The sequence below is a fragment of the Solanum stenotomum genome, chromosome 7 (assembly GCF_019186545.1).
Source record: "Solanum stenotomum isolate F172 chromosome 7, ASM1918654v1, whole genome shotgun sequence".
Taxonomy (NCBI): domain Eukaryota; kingdom Viridiplantae; phylum Streptophyta; class Magnoliopsida; order Solanales; family Solanaceae; genus Solanum; species Solanum stenotomum.
This window is the reverse complement of record NC_064288.1, coordinates 50,697,321-50,721,216: the sequence shown is the minus strand read 5'-3', so window position 1 is coordinate 50,721,216 and position 23,896 is coordinate 50,697,321. Positions and strand designations below refer to the sequence as shown.

At 30.5% G+C, this 23,896-nt stretch overlaps 1 protein-coding gene, 1 non-coding gene and 1 pseudogene across 3 annotated transcripts; 2 read left to right on the top strand and 1 right to left on the bottom strand.

Annotated features, from left to right (window-relative positions):
- Positions 1 to 336: 336 nt before the first annotated feature.
- On the bottom strand, positions 337 to 445 carry LOC125871958 (U6 spliceosomal RNA; annotated as a pseudogene).
- A 6,224-nt stretch (positions 446 to 6,669) lies between these two features.
- TRNAR-UCG (transfer RNA arginine (anticodon UCG)) lies at positions 6,670 to 6,743 on the top strand. Its single transcript has one exon. It is a non-coding gene; the product is annotated as a tRNA-Arg (tRNA).
- A 2,211-nt stretch (positions 6,744 to 8,954) lies between these two features.
- Positions 8,955 to 15,059, top strand: LOC125870781 (UDP-glucuronic acid decarboxylase 1). 2 transcript variants are annotated; one of them, XM_049551294.1, is made up of 7 exons: positions 8,955 to 9,773; positions 10,239 to 10,385; positions 10,493 to 10,572; positions 11,848 to 11,931; positions 12,016 to 12,090; positions 14,297 to 14,389; positions 14,605 to 15,059. In XM_049551294.1, exons 1-7 carry the CDS (start codon positions 9,149 to 9,151, stop codon positions 14,809 to 14,811), a joined length of 1,311 nt encoding a protein of 436 aa, XP_049407251.1. In that variant the 5' UTR covers positions 8,955 to 9,148; the 3' UTR covers positions 14,812 to 15,059. The 2 variants fall into 2 exon arrangements, with proteins under 2 accessions (XP_049407251.1, XP_049407252.1); XM_049551295.1 differs by having other exon boundaries at positions 8,955 to 9,777; positions 10,243 to 10,385.
- The last annotated feature ends 8,837 nt before the right edge of the window (positions 15,060 to 23,896 follow it).

Genomic DNA, 23,896 nt, shown 5'->3' with positions numbered 1-23,896 from the left:
TCTCTCATACGGAAGACTTCCTAAACTCTGATCGGTTTAATTGACATTCTTATTATTTGATAGATCCAATNTTTAGTGTAATTTCAAAAGTAAAATTTAGCGAAAAATAAAATATATGTTAAATCTTTGTAGGTTAGTACTTCGAACTGTTTGAATATTCAGAAGTCGATCCTAAAATTTATACAATATTGATACTTAAATGTGAACATGCTACATTTGAGGAATCAAAGTGCGTGCATGCATGAATTTATAGACTTAGAAATTTGAGAGAGAGGAAAATACAGCACCCAAAATAGGCCATGGACTTAATTTACTAAGACTTTTAAAAATATATATATAAAATTGTACTATTTTTCGATTTGTGTGTTATCCTTACGCAGGATGGCAGGAGTCATGCTAATTTTTTCTGTATTGTTTCAATTTTATCGGATGTCCCCGAAGGAACATTTATTAAGACTTGAATTAAACATAATATTACGAATAAGACACTTTTCAAACGGATCCGGCTCCCCTCCATTATCCTCTTCTCTCCATTTCGTCAAGTGCACGTCTAGATTAGAGACATGTGTCATATTTAAAGTTTAAAGGTTAAGATTATATCATATGAACAAATATCATAACCATGGTTAAGTCAACTAATTTTAGAAAACTACTCTCCAAATTTGGTAAGGATTACAATATATTCTATACCAAATTTGATATTTATTAATATCATTAATTTCATATTATATTTTTGTATTTAATTATTAAATTGTAAATTTTTAGTTTTAAACTAATTATTTTTAAATGATAAAAGATTGTTATTATGCGTTCTTTTGATTACTTCTGATCAATTCCAATGTTCTCCTTTTTTTTTGGATCATTTTTCAGCTTATTTAATTCTACTAAACAATTGCTAGAACGGAAAATAATTTTTTTTTGTCTATTGCTACAGTACGTTTTTCAAAAAAAAATATAATTAATAATTGGAGTGGATTAGTAAGATAAATAAAATAGATATCTTCATATTTCTTATAAAAATAGTTTAAAATAAAATTAGATTTCAACAAAATTTAATGTAAAAAATATATTTAAATTGATTGGGTGACTTTTTAAGCGAAATATTAATAGTTGAGTGACTTTCTAAGTAAAATATCAATAGTTGAGTGACTTTTGAGTTATAATCATTAATTTCATATTATATTTTTGTATTTACATATTAAATTGTAAATTAAAAATATAAAATGAAATTAAAGATATTAATAAATATCAAATTTTGTATGGAATATATTGTAATTCTTACCTAATTTGGAGAGTAGTTTTTTAAAATTAGTTGACTTAACTATGGTTATGATATTTGTTAATATAATATAATCTTGACCTTTAAACTTTAAATATGACACACATCTCTAATTTAGACGTGCACTTAACGAAATGGATGGAAAAGGTAATGGAGTAACTAATTAGTTCAAAGCACATTTTTTCATCGAAAGTTTCAAGTTTAGTTGTTTACATAAAAACTATACTTAATATATATATATCCAAAGCAAATTATTGTGTTTGATTTCCCTTTTCAAATATATAGGAGTCCATGAATATGGGGAGGAGTTAATTGTCTCAATTGAATTACTAGAAAAACTCTCTCTTTTTTCCCTTTTTTTTTTTTGGGGTGGCGGGGGGGGGGGGGGGGNGTGAAGCCAAGTGATATACTCAACATAAAGTTCTTTTTGTGGTTATAAACAAAAAATTCCTAAATTATGTTCTGTCCTTTCTTATAATTAATTCGTATGTATATACATGTGAAAATGAATTTAGGTTCTAATTCTAAATCAAAAGTTAATTAGGTGAAGATTCTTTTACACTTAACTAATGTAAAGATTGAACACTTCTGCATGTTCAAGATTAAATATTTCAAGCGTACATATAAATAACAATGTCTAATATATATATATAAACATGGGAGCGCAATATTAAATAAATAAAAAAAAAGAACTTGTTTTTGATATTATGTAAAAAAGGTAAATCTTGAATTTAAAAAATTCTGATATATATATAACAATTATCTCGCGATGTGAAATTCACATCAAGGATAAAATTGGTCTATTTAGTTTTTTAATTCTCTCCGCTTTAAATGAATTTGTGGTTTATATTATGGGATTACTTTAAATATATTTGAGGATTGTGACGCCTTATAACTAATTAGTCCAAAACACATTTTTTTCATAGAAGATTTCATGTGCACTCTGCGTTCACATAAAACTAATTAGTAATTGTATGACATGAATTTCTTTATGTGGTTATAAACAAAATTTTCCTAAATTATGTTCTGTCCTTTCTTATTAATTCCTATATCTATAATTGTGAAAACGAATTTAAGCTCCAAGTTTAAATCAAAAGTTAATTAGGCGAAGATTATTCAAAATCATATATNATTGTGCGTGCATGCATGCATTTATAGACTTAGAAATTGAGAGAGAGGAAAATACGGCACCCAAAATAGGCCATGGACTTAATTTATTAAGACTTTTATTATGGGAAAATACGGCACCCGCTTTAAATGAATTTGTGATTTATATTATGGGATTACTTAAAATATATTTGATGATTGTGACGCCTTATAACTAATTAGTCCAAAACACATTTTTTATTGAAGATTTCATGTGCACTCTGCGTTCACATAAAACTAATTAGTAATTGTATGACATGAATTTCTTTATGTGGTTATAAACAAAATTTTCCTAAATTATGTTCTGTCCTTTCTTATTAATTCCTATATCTATAATTGTGAAAACGAATTTAAGCTCCAAGTTTAAATCAAAAGTTAATTAGGCGAAGATTATTCAAAATCATATATATGAAAACATGAATAGCTGTACGCTTAACTAATGTAAAACTTGAACACCTCTCTGCACGTTCAAGACTAAATATTTCAAGCGTATAACGTATAATATAAATATGGGAGCGCAATATTAGATAAATATAAATAAAGAAAAAGAGTTTATTGCTGATACTATATAAAAAAAATGGATCTTGAATCTAAAATAAAATTTCAAAATAAATAGTAGCAATTAGCTTGTGATGTGAAATTCACCTAAAGTCAACCTGAGATTCTAACATATTAAAAACTTAAAATAGTTTTCTTTTTCTTCGAGACATATTCTTAATGTCCTTGCATCTTCCTATCAACATATTCTACTCAATCATCTGTCGATTTAAATATTCCTCCTTGGTACAAGAGGCAGGGCTTTGCAGGAAGAGGTCACCAGGTTCACATGAATCCATGGTTTTTTTCCAAAGTTATATATAGTAGTGTTATATTATATTTGTAAAAAAAATATTTAAATATATGTCATGAATTCACACTCGAAGTATCATAAAATGCAATGATGATTGAGTGCATCTCTCTAAGTGACGTTAAAAATTTAATCTTATAGCTATCTAGTTTTATTTTCCTAGCTCAAATTGGGTAACCCCCACCCCCACCCCCAACCCAAGTGGTTATTGGTATCACTTTCAAAATTTTCAAGTTTGTCACATTGAAAATTCCTAATTAAAAATTTGTAGTAATTTTTTGGGATAAGGGTCTGAAAAATATCCCAACTTTGGTCGAATTTGCTGTTGCGATACTAAACTTTCATGAGGATCTATTACCTCCCTAAACTATTTAATACCGTATTTTAAACATATATATTTGTCCACGTGGACATAAAAAATAATGCAAAATTATAAATAGTAATGTGTCCACGTGAGCACATATATACCTTTAAAATACACTATTAAATAGTTCAGGAGGTAAAAAATACAGTATTAAATAGTCTAGGGAGGTAATAGGTCCTCATGAATTAAAGTTTAGTATCGCAACAACAAATCCGACCAAAGTTGGGATATTTTTCAGACCCTTATCCCTAATTTTTTTTTATTTAATCAACCAAAAATGTGTATATTAAAACTAGTAGTACTGATTAATATAACATACAATCAATGGGTTCAGTTGATCTCAATATATATATACACATATACTATTTGAATATATAAGAATTAATTTAGACCTATAATTTTAACGATTTTAGTGATAAGAACCTAAATCGATCAAATTTATATCTTAGATCCACTTTTTCATAATAATGCAACCATCATCTCGAAATTCTATAGAAATCAACCATCCTCTTTTAATTGATAGGAACTAAGCAATCAAACGACGTAATCTGACGAATATTTCGAATCCATTTGAAAGTGATGAACTAATATTTATCATTTATTAAATTGTGCGTCATGAACATTGACAAATAATGCAAATAATTAATGGTTTGGAAAATTATTGAATTTAATTTTAGCTAGATTTTCAAAAATCTTGAAAATAAGCAAGAAAAAAGGAAAGCAAAGTAATATACGTAAACATAAACCACGACAATATATAGAAAGTGATTGGTCAAAACTTAAAAAGGTAATATTGGACCATAGTTGAATTATTTTACTGGCCACCCTATGTTCAAATATCAACATACAATATATCTATATTCTATATTCAACATTTTCTTTAATTATGTGGTTTATTATAACGAATAACAACAAAAAATAATTGATCAATGATGTGCTACATTTTTCATTTTCTTGAAAGTAACATTTGCATTTTTAATTCTTGTTCTTTTCTTTCCTTTCTCATTAGGGTTTGTAATTGTACTCTCATTTTTAAAGTGAAAAAGACGAATTATATGTTTAATTCAATTCTAAAATTACCTCGTAAAATCATTGTGTAAAGATCACATATAAGAAGCTAATACCTTAATAATTAATCAACATGAGAGTACTCAAACACCACTTTGTATGCCTAAGACGGAACAAATGAACATGATCAGCGCCGCTAGTTCAAGAATAAATTTGTTTCTGATACAGTGTGTGAAAGAAAAAAGGTAATTGCAAGACTAATTAACTGGTTGATTTTTATACGTCAGTTCACTCAATCGTTTGTCGATTTGAATTTGAATTATTTCCTTGACTCGAAAGGAATATCTATTGTCACTTTTAATTGTTAGGAAGTCCAATCAAACAACCTTGACATATATTTCAAATTACTGGAAGATGAATTATTATATATTAATGGTACGTAATGAATTCATTGATCAATAATGCAAATATTGGTGAGCATAATGGGTCTGTTTTGTTGTCTTAATCAAAGAGGGATTATAAAATAAAGTCTAAAACATCGTTATGGAATGGGAATTATAACTCCAAGAGACCGTAAGAATTAACTATAGTCCTCAGATAAAACTATAGTCCTCGGATAATTTATCACGTAGTTTTAAATTTATTTTCATTATTAATATAATCATTTTTTAATATTTTTTTCAAAGTATTGAATTTATTATGTTGAAAGGATGAGACGATAAATATATTAATCCATTTATTATTCCTTAAAAAGTGTATCAAATCAATACTGATCAACAAATAAAAAAAGGTATAAATTTTAGGAATCACATAGTTTTAATATGAAATTACAATTTATCCCTATTTAGTTTGTAATTACATTAATCCCTAAAAAAGTAAAACAAACCGGATACATAATATGTAGCCCGGATACATTAAAAACTATCTCGGATACATTATAAAATAAACCAATACATAATATATAGCTCGGATACATTAAAAACTAGTTCGGATACATTAAAAACTAGCTCGGATACATTATAAAATAATTTAGAATTAGGAGAGAAATAAGGGATATATTTTAGAGGTTTTTAAAAACAGAAGGGAATATTAGAAATAAGAAAACATAAGACGTGTATTTCAGTAATTTTTCCTAAAAATGAACGAAGGGAATATTTCTAATGATGTTATCATTAGTACTATGAAATATGCTTTTACAATTCACCTATTTTAAAATTGAGGGAGTATTTTTTCAGTAATGAAAACTTGTTCAATGGTGTTGTAATAATATGCTTATAAAACTATTATTTTTCTTAATATTACTCCCTTCATGTCAAATTAATTGAATTGTTGAGGTGTTTCACACCCTTTAAAAAGAGAAGATTAAGACATAAATTAGGTGTAACTTTACATTTTTATCCTTATTAATTATCAAATTTATGATTAAAATAACTAAATATTAATTAATAACTAATTCCAATACTAACTAGTGAAGGGTAAAATTGGAAGAACATTCTAAAAGTAGTCTTGAAAATTGAAAAATTAAGTTAATTTGAAAAATGAAAAATGTCTCAACAATTTAATTAATTTGAAACGGAGGGAGTATCAAGTTTCATCTTTGATTTGTTTATTTGTTCACTTATTCGGATGTCGACTCAATTCACAAATTATTCTGCATATGCCATTGATACTATCCTTGTCTTAATAAATTTTATAGTCTCAATCTCAATTAAAATATTTTGATCCAGGAGGCGAATGCACAATTTAATTATGATCATTTCATTCTAATCAAATAGTTTTGATCTGAACTTTGTATATATCTGTTACAAATAAGTTATAGTAAGGTTTTCAAACTTGAATCCATAATGTTCAAGTATCGTATATATTCATTTAATCTTTTTTATCAATATTTCCTTTAGCATAAATATATTTATTAGGATAGAGATATCAAATCAAATTTGGAAACAAAAATATACCAATGCTAAAATGTTGAGAGAATTATAATAAAGTATTTTAATATTTTATGTAAGGTTTGAATAGCAATTCGACCGCATAGCGCAGTGGATTAGCGCGTCTGACTTCGGATCAGAAGGTCGTGGGTTCGACTCCCACTGTGGTCGTTTTTAAGTTTTTCATCTACGATTAAGGCGTTCGAATATATAAATGTATAAAATACTAAATTAATCTTATATTGTATCCAAAATAAAATATATTTTTTTTATTAAGAATGATGGTTGTACATGTTGATTTAGGATGATGTTGACTAATGATGTTATTGTGCGTAATAACTAACAGTAGAAGTTGATGATATAATGGTGGTGTTAGCTGTGATGGATGATAGTGATAACTAATGATGATGATTATTGATAATAAATGATATTAATTGTTATTGTAACGATTGATAGTTAGTGATGATGATTGTAAATAGTGAATATTGATGGTAACGACTAATGGTAGGGAATAACAACTATAGTGATTGTGGGTGATATGTAGTTGTAGCAGCAATTGATAATATATGGGTGATGACCATAGCTGTGAATGGACGAAATCAGTGAATCTTTATACAAATCATTTAAATGAACATCTTAATGTTGATAAAATTTGTTCTATATCTTAATTATTTGAGCTCATTAAGTGATTGTAAGTTTGTAACATTAAAAAATATGCACTTAATAGTTAAGATTTGAATGATTAAAATTTATATATTAAAAAAAAACAATCAAACTTATTAAATCTGATCTTTTATGTAAGTGTAAATAAATAAGACCCAAAAACAAATTTATCATTATTAAGCCTCGAAGCAAGACTTTTTTCACATGTTTTTTTGTTTAATTATTTATCTTTAGAGAGAAGCAAAGGAGGCTTGATGGTTTCCACTTCCTGGCTCTTGCCATTTATAAATTTCTAACTAACTCAAAATACAATCATTAGATTAGTGATTGGCCCAAAATGGCCCATTTTGAAAAGATAACTCTAATATTTATTTAGAGAAAATTTTAGAAATAACAAACATAATAGACATAATAAAGCTTTATAGCTATGGTTTTGATAATTGCAGTTCATAGCTATAGTCTCGTTTGCTATGGAGCTTGCGGTTTATTTTTGTCCGTTTGTATATTTCGCTTGTAAATATACAAATTCTATATTTATACATTTAGGAATTTTTCAGAAATTCGTTTGTATATTTTGCTAGCAATATACAAACTGGGTAATTTATTATGAAGTTTTCATAAATCGTATACAAATTGTTAGGGTAAGCATATACAAATTTTGGATTTATACAATCAGGAATCGAATTATACAAATATTGAATTTATACAAATCAAGCGAATTATACAAATTAGGGGAACAACAAGAATTTGAGAAACTATAATCGCGAATTACAATTTTCTTAAACTATACCTATAGTACCTAATATATGCTAAATGTTTGTTATCATCCATAATTTTCCCTATTTATTTTGTACAAAACTATTTAAAAATATATTTAGAGCAAACTGAAAAATTATGAAAACTCATTAGATTATAATCTAAAATTTTAACTTACAAAATTTAGACACTAATAGTGTTTTGTATCTAAAATTGAATAATATATAGACAAATAGTAGACGCAAGTCTATTGTTATCCGAAAGAACAATTCTCGAAGGGCTACATGTAAACATTTTTAAAATAGGGACAAAATTTAAATAGTGGTCTAAAGAGGGACATTAACATAAAATCAACCAGATTATGATGAGGTGATAATTACTCTAAAGTTCTTAATTAGAGATTTTAGAGTAGAATCATGAAAATGAAGTTACATCTGGTATTAAGAAAATCCATGACTTTCATCATCTCCACACATTCAACAGTGTTCTAGCCCTCTTTGAGCTAGATTCTAAGTTGAATTAGATCCAAAATCCATCATTTAACATAATTCGAATCACTTTACTCAAAGAGTATGATTATTTGACACGCAAAATGAGTACTCTTCCATTCTTAACTAGAGATTTAAGAATAGAAACATGATAAAAAAGTTCCATTTGGTATAAGGAAAACCAAGACTTTCATCACATCCACTCACCCGACACTGTCCGGTTCCTCTCTGAGTTAGATTTTGAAGTTGAGTTAGACTTGAGATTCATTTAATATGGTAGGGAGCACTTCACTCCAAAAGGAAGAGTTTTGGCACGACTCGATTATTGGGCCCCAATATGGATATCGGGTTGGAAACAAATATAACTCATCTTCCCAATTGGGCCTACATATGAAATTGGACTTAAATCCATGTGGAAGGGAGCCCAATCCATTTAATAAGCTATTGGCTATTGCTCTTTCTTTGTCTCTCATGAATGATCATCACTGAATCTTCAAATTCTCTGCAACATCATTTTCATCTTCTTACATTAATAATCAAACAATTCTTTGACCTTAAAACACTCAAAAATCATACAAATACACAAACTTACAGTTACAAATCTTGAATCTTTTTCCACTTTACCATCACCCCATTTCCCATAGAGATCATTCTTGATTTGCAAAAGCTATGAAATTGCACAAACAGTCAAGTAGAAGAGATGAGGAATTACCCAATTCCCAACCATACTCACCAAAGACCTTGAAATACCCAAACAGATCTCTTCCCAGATCCATCAATTATCTCCTCAAAGAACAAAGACTTTTGTTCATTTTTGTTGGTATTCTAATTGGTTCAACTTTTTTCATCATTCAACCCAGTCTTTCTCATCTTAGCACATCTTCTGAACCACATTCTTCAATACCCAGATCATATAATGCTTTAAATCATGAATCTTTGTCAACATTGTCTTCATATAATGATAAAGATTTCAGCTTTAGGGTAAATGGGGGTACTGGGAGGGTGCCAGTTGGGGTTGGGAGGAAAAGGATGAGGATTGTGGTGACTGGTGGTGCTGGATTTGTGGGGAGTCATTTAGTGGATAAGTTAATTAAGAGAGGTGATGATGTTATTGTGATTGATAATTTCTTTACTGGTAGGAAAGAAAATGTGAAACATCATTTTGGGAATCCAAGATTTGAGCTTATTAGGCATGATGTTGTTGAGCCTATTTTGTTGGAAGTGGATCAGATTTACCATTTGGCTTGTCCTGCTTCTCCAGTTCACTACAAGTATAATCCTGTCAAAACTATTATATCCTTTTTTACTTAAATCATTTCTTGTCTTATTTTTCAGATTCATCAGATTTATGTATAAACACCTCTTTTGTTTTTGTGTATGTCTGTGCCTACATGATACTTAGTTCAATCTTACTGACTTGACTGCTATGTTGCTCGAATTCTCCAAAAATGCTGCTGCCTATGCCGGATCCTCTAAAAATGCACTACTTTTGATGGATCCGACACGCACCCAGAGGCATATTTGAAGAGTCCGAGCAATAAAGGAAATGAATGCTTGTTGATTTGCTTATTTAATTTGTATAATCCTGTCAGAACTGGTATTTCAATTTCTAGATCATGTATTGGCTAATTGTAATTAAATTTATTGGCTTTATGTATAAATATCTCTTTTGGTTTCATTAGTTAATGCTATGGAAATGAGAGTTCTTTGACTAGTTTGTTGGATTTCGATTCATTTGAGATCCTTAACTGTGATTACAAGACAAATGTGATGGGCACCCTTAACATGTTGGGGCTTGCCAAGAGAATTGGCGCTAAGTTCTTGCTTACTAGTACAAGTGAGGTTTATGGTGATCCGCTTGAGCATCCTCAAAAGGAAACATATTGGGGTCATGTGAATCCAATAGGTGGGCAACAACTAACGAATCCTGTTCTCTTTTTTCCTTTTTTTGAAACAACAAAATGCATTTTTTGAGCTGATTTTAATGATTTTTGAGCGTTTTGAAACACCTAGGTGTTAGGAGCTGCTATGACGAGGGAAAGCGGACTGCGGAAACCTTGACTATGGATTACCATCGCGGTGCAAATGTCGAGGTAATGAAGATTTGCCTTTTTAGAAATAGGTATAACATGTGATGGAGCTCAGTGCTTCTGTGCAAAATTATCTGCTTAGTTGTGTGCTGTAAAAACTAAATGCAGCCTCCTTCGCCCGAAATGCTGTGTGAAAATGCACTATGAATTACTTTACTTTTGGTGATTTACTAGAATAGTAGAATGCATGTTATTATCTCCTCTTCACCTCTATTTTTTATGCTTTTATGCCCACAAAGCATTATAATGACCAGGGTTTGAATACTAGAGGTTGTATATACCTATAATGAGGAGATTAAGTGACCCTTTTATTCCGTTAGACATGTCTGAACTTAGTATTTGGGGAGCAGGAGTAGTTATTTAATTCCCTTCCTGAGATTGAGCAGAAACATTCTTGAAACATAGAAAGCAATGGCAAGTGATGCAGATTCATAAGGAAATTCAAAGAATTAACAGCTAAGAAGAGAAAAGAAAATGCGAAGAAGCAAATAGCTAATGCTTTCCTTCATACTTTTCCCGAATCTCGTTACAGCTAATATACCCAAAGACTGAAAAAGACTTGAATGCAACTAAATAAAGTAATGACAAAACTATAAGGGACTAAACAACAGTCCCCTCTACACAGTAATAATAACTAACTCAGCAACCTTTGTACTACTCTGCGAGCTCACTCTACAACTCTAGTAAACGTGTATGTATCAGTAACAGAAGATAAATTTTTCTATGATGAATATGGTGTAAAATTTTTCTATGATGAATGGTACTTTCTTTAATGAAAAGTTCAAGTTGGAGGGAAGTAATACGTACAGGTAAAATGGCTTATGCTAAAACTAGGTCCTAAGAAGCTGCCTACACTTAAATCAGAATCATATGTTAAGATGTGATATGCTTGCTAGCATTTATGATATACAATGAAGGTGTGTAGCTATCCATCCAAATTAATTGTAGTGTTTCTCTAGGAAAATTTGGAAAGTTCAACTTGAAACCTATTTTGTTGCTAGTTCTTGATTTCGAGAAGTTGAACAAACTCCAGAATATTATGATGATGAGAGAGCATGGAATATAGACAGCGAAGTAGCAAGTCATTTCTTTCTTTTCAATTTGATTTGGTCTAATTTCAAATTATGTATTTTGCTCTCCCCCTTTCCACTTGCAAAAGTCAAACAGAGTCTTGCAAAAGTAAAACAGAGTTTTAAGTGGTATAGTAAGTGGTAACGTCAACTTGCATGTTTCACATGGATTACCTAGAATTTTACAGCTCAGAATCTTTGTATGCAGGTTCGTATTGCTCGGATTTTCAATACATATGGACCTCGTATGTGTCTAGATGATGGACGTGTTGTCAGCAACTTTGTTGCCCAGGTTTGTTCTATTAGCCCGTGATATCATTTAGTTTAACTTGAGCTTGTTTTGGTATTTGTTATTATTCTAAAACCATGTTTGCAGGCCATCCGCAAGCAACCTATGACAGTATATGGTGATGGAAAGCAAACTCGAAGTTTTCAATTTGTCTCTGATCTGGTACTTCATCTTAATGAGTTCTCTTCCTCATCCCCATCTCTGCCTTAGCATGTTATTTTTACCTATGTATATATGGACATCAGATGGCAATAGATATTATTGGTTGAAGGTGGTCAAGGTTTGCTATAGCCTATAGCAGGTGTTAGTTTCTTGAAGTGATTTGTTCATTGGTGGTACGGATGGTAGTGAAACTAGCCTTGAGTTCTTTAAGACCTAAATGCATATTGCCTGTGTTTTGAATTTCATAGGAAAAGCTTCCAGTCGGTTAGATGACAAATAACTGTAGAAGTTGTAATCCATGTTATGAGCAACTCGCTATGCTCTCCTTAATGGAACCTACTTCCTTTTCTAGCTCTAACATCTTGTTTTCTGTTAAGTTTGCATCACAGTACTGTGAAGTAAAATTCTAAAACTGGGCTAGAGGTCAACTTTATGGAGTCTCTTCCTCAAAAATTTGAAGTTCAGTGAATAGAGATAATGTGTTGCTAGATTTTAAAAGATGTATGTTCTCCCTACCAATGAACTTCAAAATCTTAGTGGTTAATGCACTTCAAAATCTTAGTGGTTAATGCACTTCAAATCTTAGTGGGCACCCAAGGATGTTACCTAGTGGTTAATGAAGTGGGTTGAGCACCATGAGATCTCAGGCTCAAATTCCAACAGAGACAAAAGACTAGGTGATTTCTTCTCATATGTTCTAGCCTTGGTGGACGGAGTTACCTGGTACCTGTTGCCGGTGGGAGGTGGCTGGTATCCCATAGAATTGGTGGTGGGAAGTGGAACCATGGAATTAGTCGAGGTGTGTGCATACTGGCCTAGACACCATGGTAATAAAATAAATAAATCGTGGCAAATATTCTTTGGATGAGAGATGGTCTTTAATCATATGTTTGGGAAATACTAGTCAAAATCCTAAAAATGTTTTGAATGATCTTCCCAACTTGATATGATGCTTACTAAATATAAAGGGTTGTTTCGAGATGGAATATCCTGTGAATGAAACTATAAAGTTAACTCTAGAGAATATGCAATGTAGAATAATGTAACTTCAGCTTCACTAGAAAAAATAAAGGTGAAGTGAGATATATGAGATTTGGTGCCTAAATGCAGATTGTATATCTAGGCGCAGTGATCCCAGAAAATGGCACAATAGTTGCATATGTAACACACAATCAAAATAAAAGGCCAGCGATGTTATGGGAGTGAAATGTTGAGCTTAAAAGCAATGTTATATTAGAGCAAATGTTGGACCTCTATACTCCAATATCCACAAGATAAATGTCAAATGTTTAAGATAGAAATGCAGTTCAAGATTGGATAAGATTTGAAATAATAACACTCCACATTGGGTGAAAGTTGCATAAACGAAGGATAAAATGACTGAAGTTCGCCTGAGTATCATGCATACTATATGCTTGGTCAGTAGATATGACTATATGATAATTGGAGGCAACAAAAGGGGAATGAGATAGCCCCCAAGGCCTAGCTCAAGTGGCAAAAGGTGGAGGATTTGTGGCTTAGGTCGCAGGTTCAAGCCCCACACCATGCAAAGCGAAGCCCGGTATTTAAGTGGAGAAGGGTAGAGGGGCGGGCCCATTATCCACCGAGTTTAGAAGGCTGTGATTGATCCAAAGGGCGGGTCACAGACGGATTTCTCGGTTATCAAAAAAAACAAAAGAAAGGGGAATGAGATAGACCTAAAATCGTGTCGTCGGACTTGTCTCAGCAGGCTTACGATCTATCAAAACTAACATGGACTCTTCTAACTGAACACACATTGGAAGAAAATAATTCATGTAGGCCATTCCAGATAGTTTTTGAGATTAAGTTCGTTCTTACACTTACAATAGCTCGAACGTTTTTCTGTTTCTTATTTATTGTGATTGGAGAGTTGTATGTGTGTATGATAAAATGTGAGATTTAAAGAACTTCTAGTTTGCAAAACCCATATGTTTTCTTAAAAGACATATTATTTAGTATTAGAATAAAATTGACCTAAATCGAGCAGAATGAACAAGGTAGACTCATATAGTCGATCCCACTAAGTTGTGACTAAGGTTTGGTTGGTTGATTGATTGATCGATCGATGTGTTATTCAAAAACTTCACTATATAAACTTGATAGGGAATCTTGATATCTATAAGATGGGCTTCTTTGTATTGAATTCTGAACATATTAAAGATAGTTAACTTTGTTTTGATGAAAGGTTGATGGATTGGTGGCCCTCATGGAGGGTGAGCACATTGGGCCTTTCAACTTGGGAAATCCAGGAGAATTCACCATGTTGGAGCTTGCTGGGGTAAGTCATGCACGTATACATGTCTACAAATACTATTTGTAGTGGTGAATGTTGCTGATTGATAAATAAAAATCTGGGTACTTGGTGGAATGGTTGAGGTGTGCTGTGTGCACCAACTCTTCAAATAAAATTATAGTTGATGGAATGTGTAATGTAATTGTTAATATGTTTACTTCATGTGGTTTATCTTAGAGCATGAAACATGTAATGAACAGGTGGTGAAAGAAGTGATTGATCCGAGTGCCACTATTGAGTTCAAAGCCAACACCGCGGATGATCCTCACAAGAGGAAACCTGATATTAGCAAAGCAAAGGAGCTACTAAACTGGGAACCAAAAATATCGTTGCAAGAGGGGCTTCCTCTCATGGTCAATGATTTCCGCAATCGTATCTTGAATGAAGATGAAGGCAAAGGGAACTAAACAAGGAAGAAAAATAGTATGTATAGCTCCAAACTTATTTTTATTGTTTATTACACTTGAAGAAGTTGATATGATATGCATTTTTTTTCTCCGTCATTTTTGTTGTAATAGCAGATGGATCTTTAGTCTCATATATGTTCTTTTCCCTTTGATTTTTTCCCATTCCACTCCAACAAACAATGTTTGGTTTGGGAAACTGCCCTGTGATGTTTTAAAGATCAAGTGTTTTTGTTATGATGATCAATAGTTCAAATCTCCATATGTGAACGAACATTCATGTGACTTGTTATTGTTACTTCAACTACTATATTTTGATTGTTGCTTAAATGTATTGTTAAAATTGTTGATTTATTGATAAGTGAACAAGAAAAGGACATCTTTATCATTGTACAAAAGCCATTTCTGGCCTAATTTGATTGGATAAGAAAATAAATTTATGTACGGTACAACACAACTCATGCTCTTTCAATTGTGAATTTTCATCTTTGTCTCCTGCAACTCAGACTCTGTCAAGATTGAAATTGGAAAGTATTTTCACCTTCTTTTCTCCGTCTCTGTTTCTTCATTCTTTTTTTTTTTCCATTGTATTTTTATTGATAATCTATCTATCTATATATAATAAAAGGAGAAGAAAAAATGACACATGTCAACACCATAAATTTTCAGCAATTTTAAATAATTTTAATAATTAATTAAATAAATAAATATACACACATGTCAATAATTAGAATGACACATGTCTAAACCAGAAAAAACAACATTTTTAATTCTTAAAATTAGTTAAAATTAAAAGAAAAAGAACGGAAAACTGTACATAATGGAAACATTTTCCATTCATCCAAATAGTAATACATATTTAGATTAATTAATAAATAGTTATTAGTTATCATTTAATATTCACAATTTTTTATTTTTAAAAAATCAATATTAATAAATTGTTTTTATTGATTTCAAATGAAAATTTAAGATAGGTGGGTTGTGCAACAAGAGAAATATGGGGAGTTGTTAAAAAAAATCTAATACTAAGCCAAAATAAAAGAAACTACACTATTAGGTTTTAAAAAATAATACAAAATAATTGTCAAATAAAATTGCCAAAACATGTGGATTCAGTTTTTTCCAAAACATGTGTATTCCGTTTTCAGATTTTTAAAATCATAAACTTATTAATAAAAAACTAACTTTAACTTCAGTTACTGCAACACGTAGCCCATTTTCCTCTCCCCACGTCAATGAATTTGCAGACTTTTAACTGTTTAAATTTATCAATAAAACAACAAAAAATAATCAAAATTTTTAAATTCAAATTTTATTTTTTTAAAAAATAAGGTGGTTACAACTTACTTTGTCAATCTCAACATTAAATATATTTAAATATATATATTAAGAGAAGAAACTTATTTCATGGTACTATCAAACGAGCGGCATATATTGATAAAATCGCTTGATCAGATTTAAATACTATGAGTTTTAGGTTATTTGCAAGACTTATGAAGGTTGTGATAGAAAATTAATCCAAGTATATCGTAAAAAATGAGTGATTATTCTAATAGTCACTTGAATTTTGTACTTCAAAGTTTTGCGTATATCCAGACAGTCGATTGACTTTTTCACTCCTTCTGTTTGGTATTGCTATATTAGCAAAAGATAATTGGATTTTTTTTTGAAGTTTTTGTTTTTGCTTAAAATAATGGCTACTCTTTTTCTTTGTTCTTTAAATAAGTGATAAATAATTTATGATGATTTCACAATGAATTGACTCTATTTGATGAAACTTAATATCTGATTGATTTGTTTTTCATGTTTTTGCAGGGATAAATTCATTGGATAATTTATATTGGCATGACACAGATTATATCCCATCTTAAAATCATATAATAAATTAAGAAAAAAAAATCAATCTTTTGAAAGATATTCTAAGGGTGCTAAATTTAATTTGTCCATCTTGCAATTGTATCCCATTTTCTTCTTCTTGTTGTTCCAACGTCACATATGTAAAGGAGGAATATTGCAATAAATATGAATTTGTAAATTTAATACTAGATTTTAGATTGATCTATGAATTAGTAAATTTAATTATTTAACACAATTTTCAATTGAACACACACTAGATATGCTATATATTCATCTTCATTATACTAGAAGAATATATTATTATTATTATTATTATTATTATTATTATTATTATTATTATTAAGGCATTAGGCAATTATTATTATTATTATTATATTATTATTATTATTGTTGTTGTTGTTGTTGTTGTTGTTGTTATTATTATTATTGTTATTATTGGTTATCTCATGAAGTAATTCAAACCTAGGGATATAAATTTTTTAGAAGAGATAAGGCATTAGGCAATCTTTTCTGTCATCGATTGACTCCAGCACCCAATCCGATCCCCAAACCCCTTCCCCATCCAAATCATCTTCCCCCACCGCCCGAACCCCTACCTCTCCCCCACCCAAATCGTTTTATGTTTTTTCATAAATCAAATTAAGTATAGTTTGATATACTATAATGTTGGTTGATTTTGTTTCAACTAATTAGCACCATCAAATCTACTTCTTCATGGAAGGAGTTTAAGTTTTCGGAGATGGTGGTTAAAAATGAGGAAAAAGATGAAAAAAATAAAATAAAAATGAATTAAATAAGTTTTTCACGCGCTGGTAGTAAGTGTATCTCACTCACTATGTCATGTCAACAAAAAGTGTCAAACTGACACAACGGGACATGACATGAGGTGTCTCGAATGAACAAAGTATAGTTAAGGTGTCTAAGTGAAAATTTGTACCAACTTTAGGTGGCCACCGATGAATTAGGCCTTTAATTTGGTAGATCAAGGGGTAGAAGGTGATTATATTATTCAAATAATTCCTCATAAAATAAATAAAATGGAACCCTTTAATTTTGTTCAAAGAACTTCTTATATCTTGCTGTATCATGTATTTTTTATTAGAATGAAATATTACTTTTAAGTTGTGTTATATGATATTGTGGTGTTTTGTAGAATGCGTAATCGAGCCTTTCATTTTATCGCGCTGCCATTTCCATATTATTTATCGTGTTGAATGTGGGCTCTAATATCAATTATTAGGTCGAATCACTTTAAAAATATTTTTAATAAATAATATGATATTATTAGTTTCAAAGTTAAATTTTACATGATTTTTTTCTTTCAAAATATCGTTATATCTTATGTAAGTTTTGAATGTACTCAAAGGTGTTAACATTAATATGAAACTTTATTCGCTCTCCGTCCATATATAAGGAACACTCTGGTAAAAAGAATTTAAGTCCAACGTACCCCTATAAGTTAATCATAAAAAGATATTGTTTAGTGGATGATATTGTTTTGTTTTTAATGAAGAGATCTGGGGTTTAAATTTTTTTAATAAGAATCTTTTTCTTTTCTCAATAGAATCTTATGTGATATTAATTGATATCACGATTAATTAAATTTTAATACGACTAATTGAATATGAAATAGGAAAGTAAAAAGTAATAATAATTAAAATAAAAGGTATATGGGTCAATTGTTAATTTTCTAAACTACATGGGTTTCTATACAAAAACAAAAAGGTCCCTCTATCGATTTATCAATTCCTTTCGTCCCAAACCGATTAGGGTTTCAAAATTTTGAAGCAATGACGTTGATTTGCGAACTGTGTAGAGTAGTAGTAATGGGGAAAGACAGCCGATGTGAAAACCCTTGCATCTTTCAAGAATACTTTGACTCAACCACTTTCGATTTGATGATACAACACTATGGTGATGATTTGTTGATGCTAGTAATAAAAGATAGACATGAGACTAACTCCAGGGATTTAAAGTGGTGGATCTGTACTAAGCTAATCGATATTCAAGCAATGAGGGATTTGGTCGAGATGGTTCGTTCAATGAAATCTGAGTAAGTTTTGAATGTTTTTTTTATTATATATTTTTTATTTATGCTGGTATGCATAATTTATAATATATTTATATTTATTTTATTTATTTAGGAATCCAGATCCAGATACAAATCTTTCGGATTTGGGTTCAGATTCTTATTTGGATCAGGATTCGAATTTACCTCCAGATGACCCAGTTCGAGAAGCTACTGATCGAGCTTCTTCTTCTATTTGAGCTCCTGTTTGAAAAACTTGGATTGGAGAAGCTTCTGTTGGAAAAGCTCGGATTGGAAAAACTTCTGTTCGAAAGCTCATGTTGATGATCCTGTTCTAAAAGCTCCTTCTATTGTTCCTGTTCAAGCATCTTCATCTGTTCGAGCTTCATCTTCTCCAGCTCCAGCTTCTCAAGATGATCATGTTCGAGGAGCTTTTGTTCGAAAAACTACTGTTGATGATCATTGTTGACACCCAATTTTGGTCCTCTACAATTTAAATTAATCATCGAGCTTCTTAAATTCCAAACGATTTAAAATAATTAATTTTTATAAAATTTAAAATAGTTTGCGAGTTAGTTTGAACAAAATTTGTCATTATTATAATTTTAAAATAATATATGTTGTATATATTTACTAAATTTTATGAATATTAGAAAATAATCTCAAAAATGATTTCTTTTTTTTATATATATTTTATTAAATTAGTTTATTTTAAAAGTGATGGATATAACTTTGAATTAATTAGTTTTATGAAATCCAAAATATTTTCAAGTTATTTTTTTTGTAATTTTTATCAATTTTATAATTTTTTAAAATAACAAATATGTCTTTATAGTTATGTCTATAATTAGTATATTTTATAAATATTCGAAAGCCATCACAAAAGATTTCACGTTTACGTAAGTATTTTATTAAATTAGCTTAGTTTAAATTATGGTTCAAATTTTGAGTCATTTAAAGTTTAATTAAGTTTATTATTTTATTTCGTTGAGAAGAAGCTCGTTAGTTAATTATATTAATTCGTCTTATTTAATTACTAGCCAAATATTCTAAATAAATTCAATTGGCCACAATTCCAATTCAATGGATCATTTAATGAAGTAAATTGGCTATATCTTGGACCCATTTCCACCCTTCAATTTCCAACAAACTCAGACCCAACACCAAAAAAAGCCCACCAATTTACCCACAAGATAGCTCATCCCAGCACAACAATACATACATACGCAGCATACCCGATCTCATCCCTGCACACCAATGTCTTCTTCCCCAGAAATCCAGCGAAGTGACCTGCAAATCGCGAGAATTTGGAAATCACGCCAACAATCACGTCGCCGTTCCCTTTTCAAAAATTTTTCATCCCTCCCACTATTGCCTCGAAAAAGGCATATGAATTTGAATTTCAAATTCGAAATTTCGACCGTTCCCCCTAAATCAACACCAAATTCCTCTATATAAACCTCCATCTTCTTTAGTGTTTGTGGGAGAGAAAAATAGAGTTAGGAAAACTGAGGAATATTAGTAAGAAAGTCTTAGGGGATTTGATCCTATAAGACATGCCTCAAATGGCTTCAAAAGTTTAATGTCAAGAGTTCAGAAAAAAAAATATTTTTTTTTAATTTCGAGTTCATCGGAATCTTGTGAGGTCAAGGTGTTGGGGAAAGTTTCTTCAAGGTCAAGCTCGTTGGTCTCCAGATCACTGCCTGGAAGAAGGTGATGTCTTTTCCTTCGTAATGCCCTCCTCATATTTTATGTTCCGACGTGATGCCTATAGCTATGCTTTGTTTTGTATGCTATTATTTGTTGTTGAGTTTTGAATGATTTGATATGGTGCATATTCCTTTAAGCAATTTTGGTGTAGTTGGATGCCTCTATTTCAAGTTTATTTCGTCGTCTTTTTCTCGTATACTTGTTTTCGATGTTCGAATCTATATTTCCTTGTTTTCGATGTCTTAAGATGTCAAAATGGGCATTCATTTTGTTACTGTTGATGTTATGAGATTTTTCTCTTCAAATGAAGATAGATTCTCAAATTCTTTAATATGGAAATTGAATGTTGTCTTATGTGTTATTTATTATCTGTAACAGTTTCGTTTTTTTTTTTTTTACAATTCCGTGATCGTGCTACTACCTAGTATGTCCGTTTTTGATGAAGCCCATGTCTCCTTTGTCTACCTTCTAGTCGGAACTATTTATTACCTGTAGTTGAGCTAACTCTAAGAAGAGTGGAGTCTCACTTGCCTTTTATTTGTTTTCAAGATTGTTGTTATTTTCTTGAGTAAATTTAGTATGTATATAAAACGCTTGTATAAAGGTTGTTGAAGTTGGGATAACGTTTGGATATTGTGATTTGTTGGTTCTAGTAGCTATGAGTTTAAAATTTAGTTTAGCCTCTTTGTAAGTTTATTGACTATTTAAGAATAATAGTACGACACATTTATTTGTTCATTGTATTGACGTATGAGTGAATGAGTAATAGTTTTTCGTAAACTTTGTCTATAGTTGTTAACCCTTGAATGAGCCACCTCTTATCGAATTTGTCTATTTGGATATGGTTGAGTCTAGTTTCTCTTGTTCATACTATTTTTGAGCATTAGATGTTTTCATTTGGCTTGTCGTTGTTTGTGTCATTTTCTAGTGTCTATGGAGTCTTGAGAGTTAATTGATATGCTAAAGTTGTGTTGTGATTTAGTGTTCAATGTGTTCTTTTAAATGGTGTGTATTACAACTCTTGTTTGTTTGATCACGAGATACTACAAGTGCTTCTTTGCTCTAATTAAGTTCTTGTCTTCTCTTTATATTTGTTCTCTTTGCTTGATTTTTATAAATTTCTTATTGGTATGTTCTGCACTCTCTTCCTTAGTTATTTCAAAATAGAATCACTACTAATCCTTATTTTTACTTTGTTTTGTCTCTTTGGGAAATCTGCCAACCTAGTCTTTTTGACTCTATTGTCCATATCCTTATTGAATTTCGAATCGGCCTTATCATTGTTCAAGTTTTGGAAGCTGAAATTCACAGGTCAAGCAACGAAGCTATTTTATGGGTTCAAGGGAGTTGATATACAACACAATTCATGCTGATATACACGAGTATACACTCACTGTATACAGCTGAAGCGATGACAAAAATTAACATACATGTTCAGATGATGCACCAGGCTATATACATTTAGTATACACCGATATACAGGAAAAAAAGGAAAAAATATGACCCGTATACATCAGTATATACTTGGTGTATACACAAGATTTCAAGGGTTAAAATAGGGTCATAGCCCAAATTAGCAGCCTGAAAAAGTCAAAGTCCATTACCTCTTTATTTATTTGATTGCATTTATTTATTTATTTGATTCATTATAACTTAATTAAATTCCCCAAAAGATAAACCATATTCTTTATGTTGATTTATTTTAATAAAGTTCTATTTTTATCAACTCTTGTCATTTTATTGAAGACTTTTACTTAATCTTCAATTAATTTAAAATGGTTTTCATGCTTAATTTGACTAATTTGGTTTAAATTATTATTTTAAAAATGAGTCAAACAAATTCTAATTAATCTAGTTTTGTTAAAATTCAATTCACTTGCATTTTAATTCAAATGTTTCATTTTAGGTCACTTTCTCTTAAAAATAAAATAAAATAAAATGTGTCATTTATTTAATTATTTTCTCAAAGTTGATCAAATTTTATAAAATTCCATTTGTTTTATGTTAAATATTTTTTCCAAAAATAATCAAATATTAATCTAAGTCGTAGGATAACCGCATGTTAGCGGGCACTTCAAATGCCTTAAAAACCTTCTTAATGTGTAAATGAGAACTTCTTACCAATTTTTTCTCTAAATTTTTAAAGACTTAATCTATTAGAGTCTTTTTAAAGTAAGTTTTTTTAATTTCTTTAAAAAATTAAGTGACGACTCTTTTCTAAGTATTTTTCCAAAATTGTTTTATACCCAGAGCATTTCAAAAAGCGATTTTTCTAAACATAGTAAAATTACGGCATAACAGGAATGACGACTCTGCTGGAGAATTTAGGTTCTAAACCATAACATACTTAGATATTTGAGATTTTAATATTTGTTTGTTTAATTTTAGTTATTTGTTTAATTTTAATTGTCTAATGTTTTATTTTCCGTGCTTATGTGATATAAATTGATTATTTATTATCGCTTTATATAAATTGTTTATCTGTTATTGTTTTAAATAAATTGTCATTCCGATCATACTTCTCGGTTCTGAAAAGTTCACACTATCACAAGTACATGCGAGGTGTGTTTTGCGTACTCACAAATTTCTTTCAAAATTCCAAAAGTTAGGAGAGTTCGCGTATGAGCGGGGTGTCCAGATCTTTTTTCGTGTGACCGCGTAGCCTTCTCACTCGAGTTGTCCACTTGGGAACCCTGTGTCTAGTAAACCCACTCTTAGTCAACTAGCGTAGAGCGAAACCAAATCTCTTTTAGCGCATTGAACTAAGACGACCCAACACTCAAGGCGTGTTGGGCCATTAGAAAGACCACTCTGAGTCCAAACCGGCCACGACCTAAACGAACGTTCATACTTATGTGTTTAAATTTGAAGGATGTATACATTGTTTGAAAAATTACTGTCCCCTGGGGTAAGAGGTAGGTTATAGCTTAATTTAGTTGAAGAAAGAATTTTACAAACTACTAGTTCATCCAAAGGCGTTGGCATCCGGAGACAAGAAGCTCAAGAGCGAAAAAACTTCCATGGAGGCATAGTTTTGGATTGTGCCCCTGTGTGACATTGATTATTTATATCCCTTTTCCCTATTATGTATCATATTCCGTTTATTCATAAAATTTGTATAATTTTTTATTTTGGGACAATAAAATGTTTCAAATGACGTTGTATATCCTTCGAATCGTTAGGCTTACCCTTGGCATAAAGGGTCACATATCTATTTAGAATGCGCAATAACTGTTTATATGATATAACTGCTTATGTGAATTTGTTGCTTTATTTGGGGATATTCTTGCTCACTCATCTTCAAATAGTTTTTAGAACCCCTAAGCACATATATCAAGTCACTATCGAAAGTATGTCCAAATACCCTTCGAGTCTTTAGTTTCCCTAAAACAGTCGAACTTCATCTTTCAAATCTTTACTTTCTCATCTCAGAAAAAGGTTAAACCTCTATATATATAATGCCGAAAAATATTTTTTTTTGTTTTTTAGAAA

Coding starts and splice junctions, on each gene's coding strand:
- LOC125870781 (XM_049551294.1), top strand. CDS start 9,149: ATGAAATTGCACAAACAGTCAAGTAGAAGAGATGAGGAATTACCCAAT. Junction 10,573..11,847: donor ATCGCGGTGCAAATGTCGAG/GTAATGAAGATT, acceptor CTTTGTATGCAG/GTTCGTATTGCTCGGATTTT. Junction 14,390..14,604: donor CCATGTTGGAGCTTGCTGGG/GTAAGTCATGCA, acceptor TGTAATGAACAG/GTGGTGAAAGAAGTGATTGA.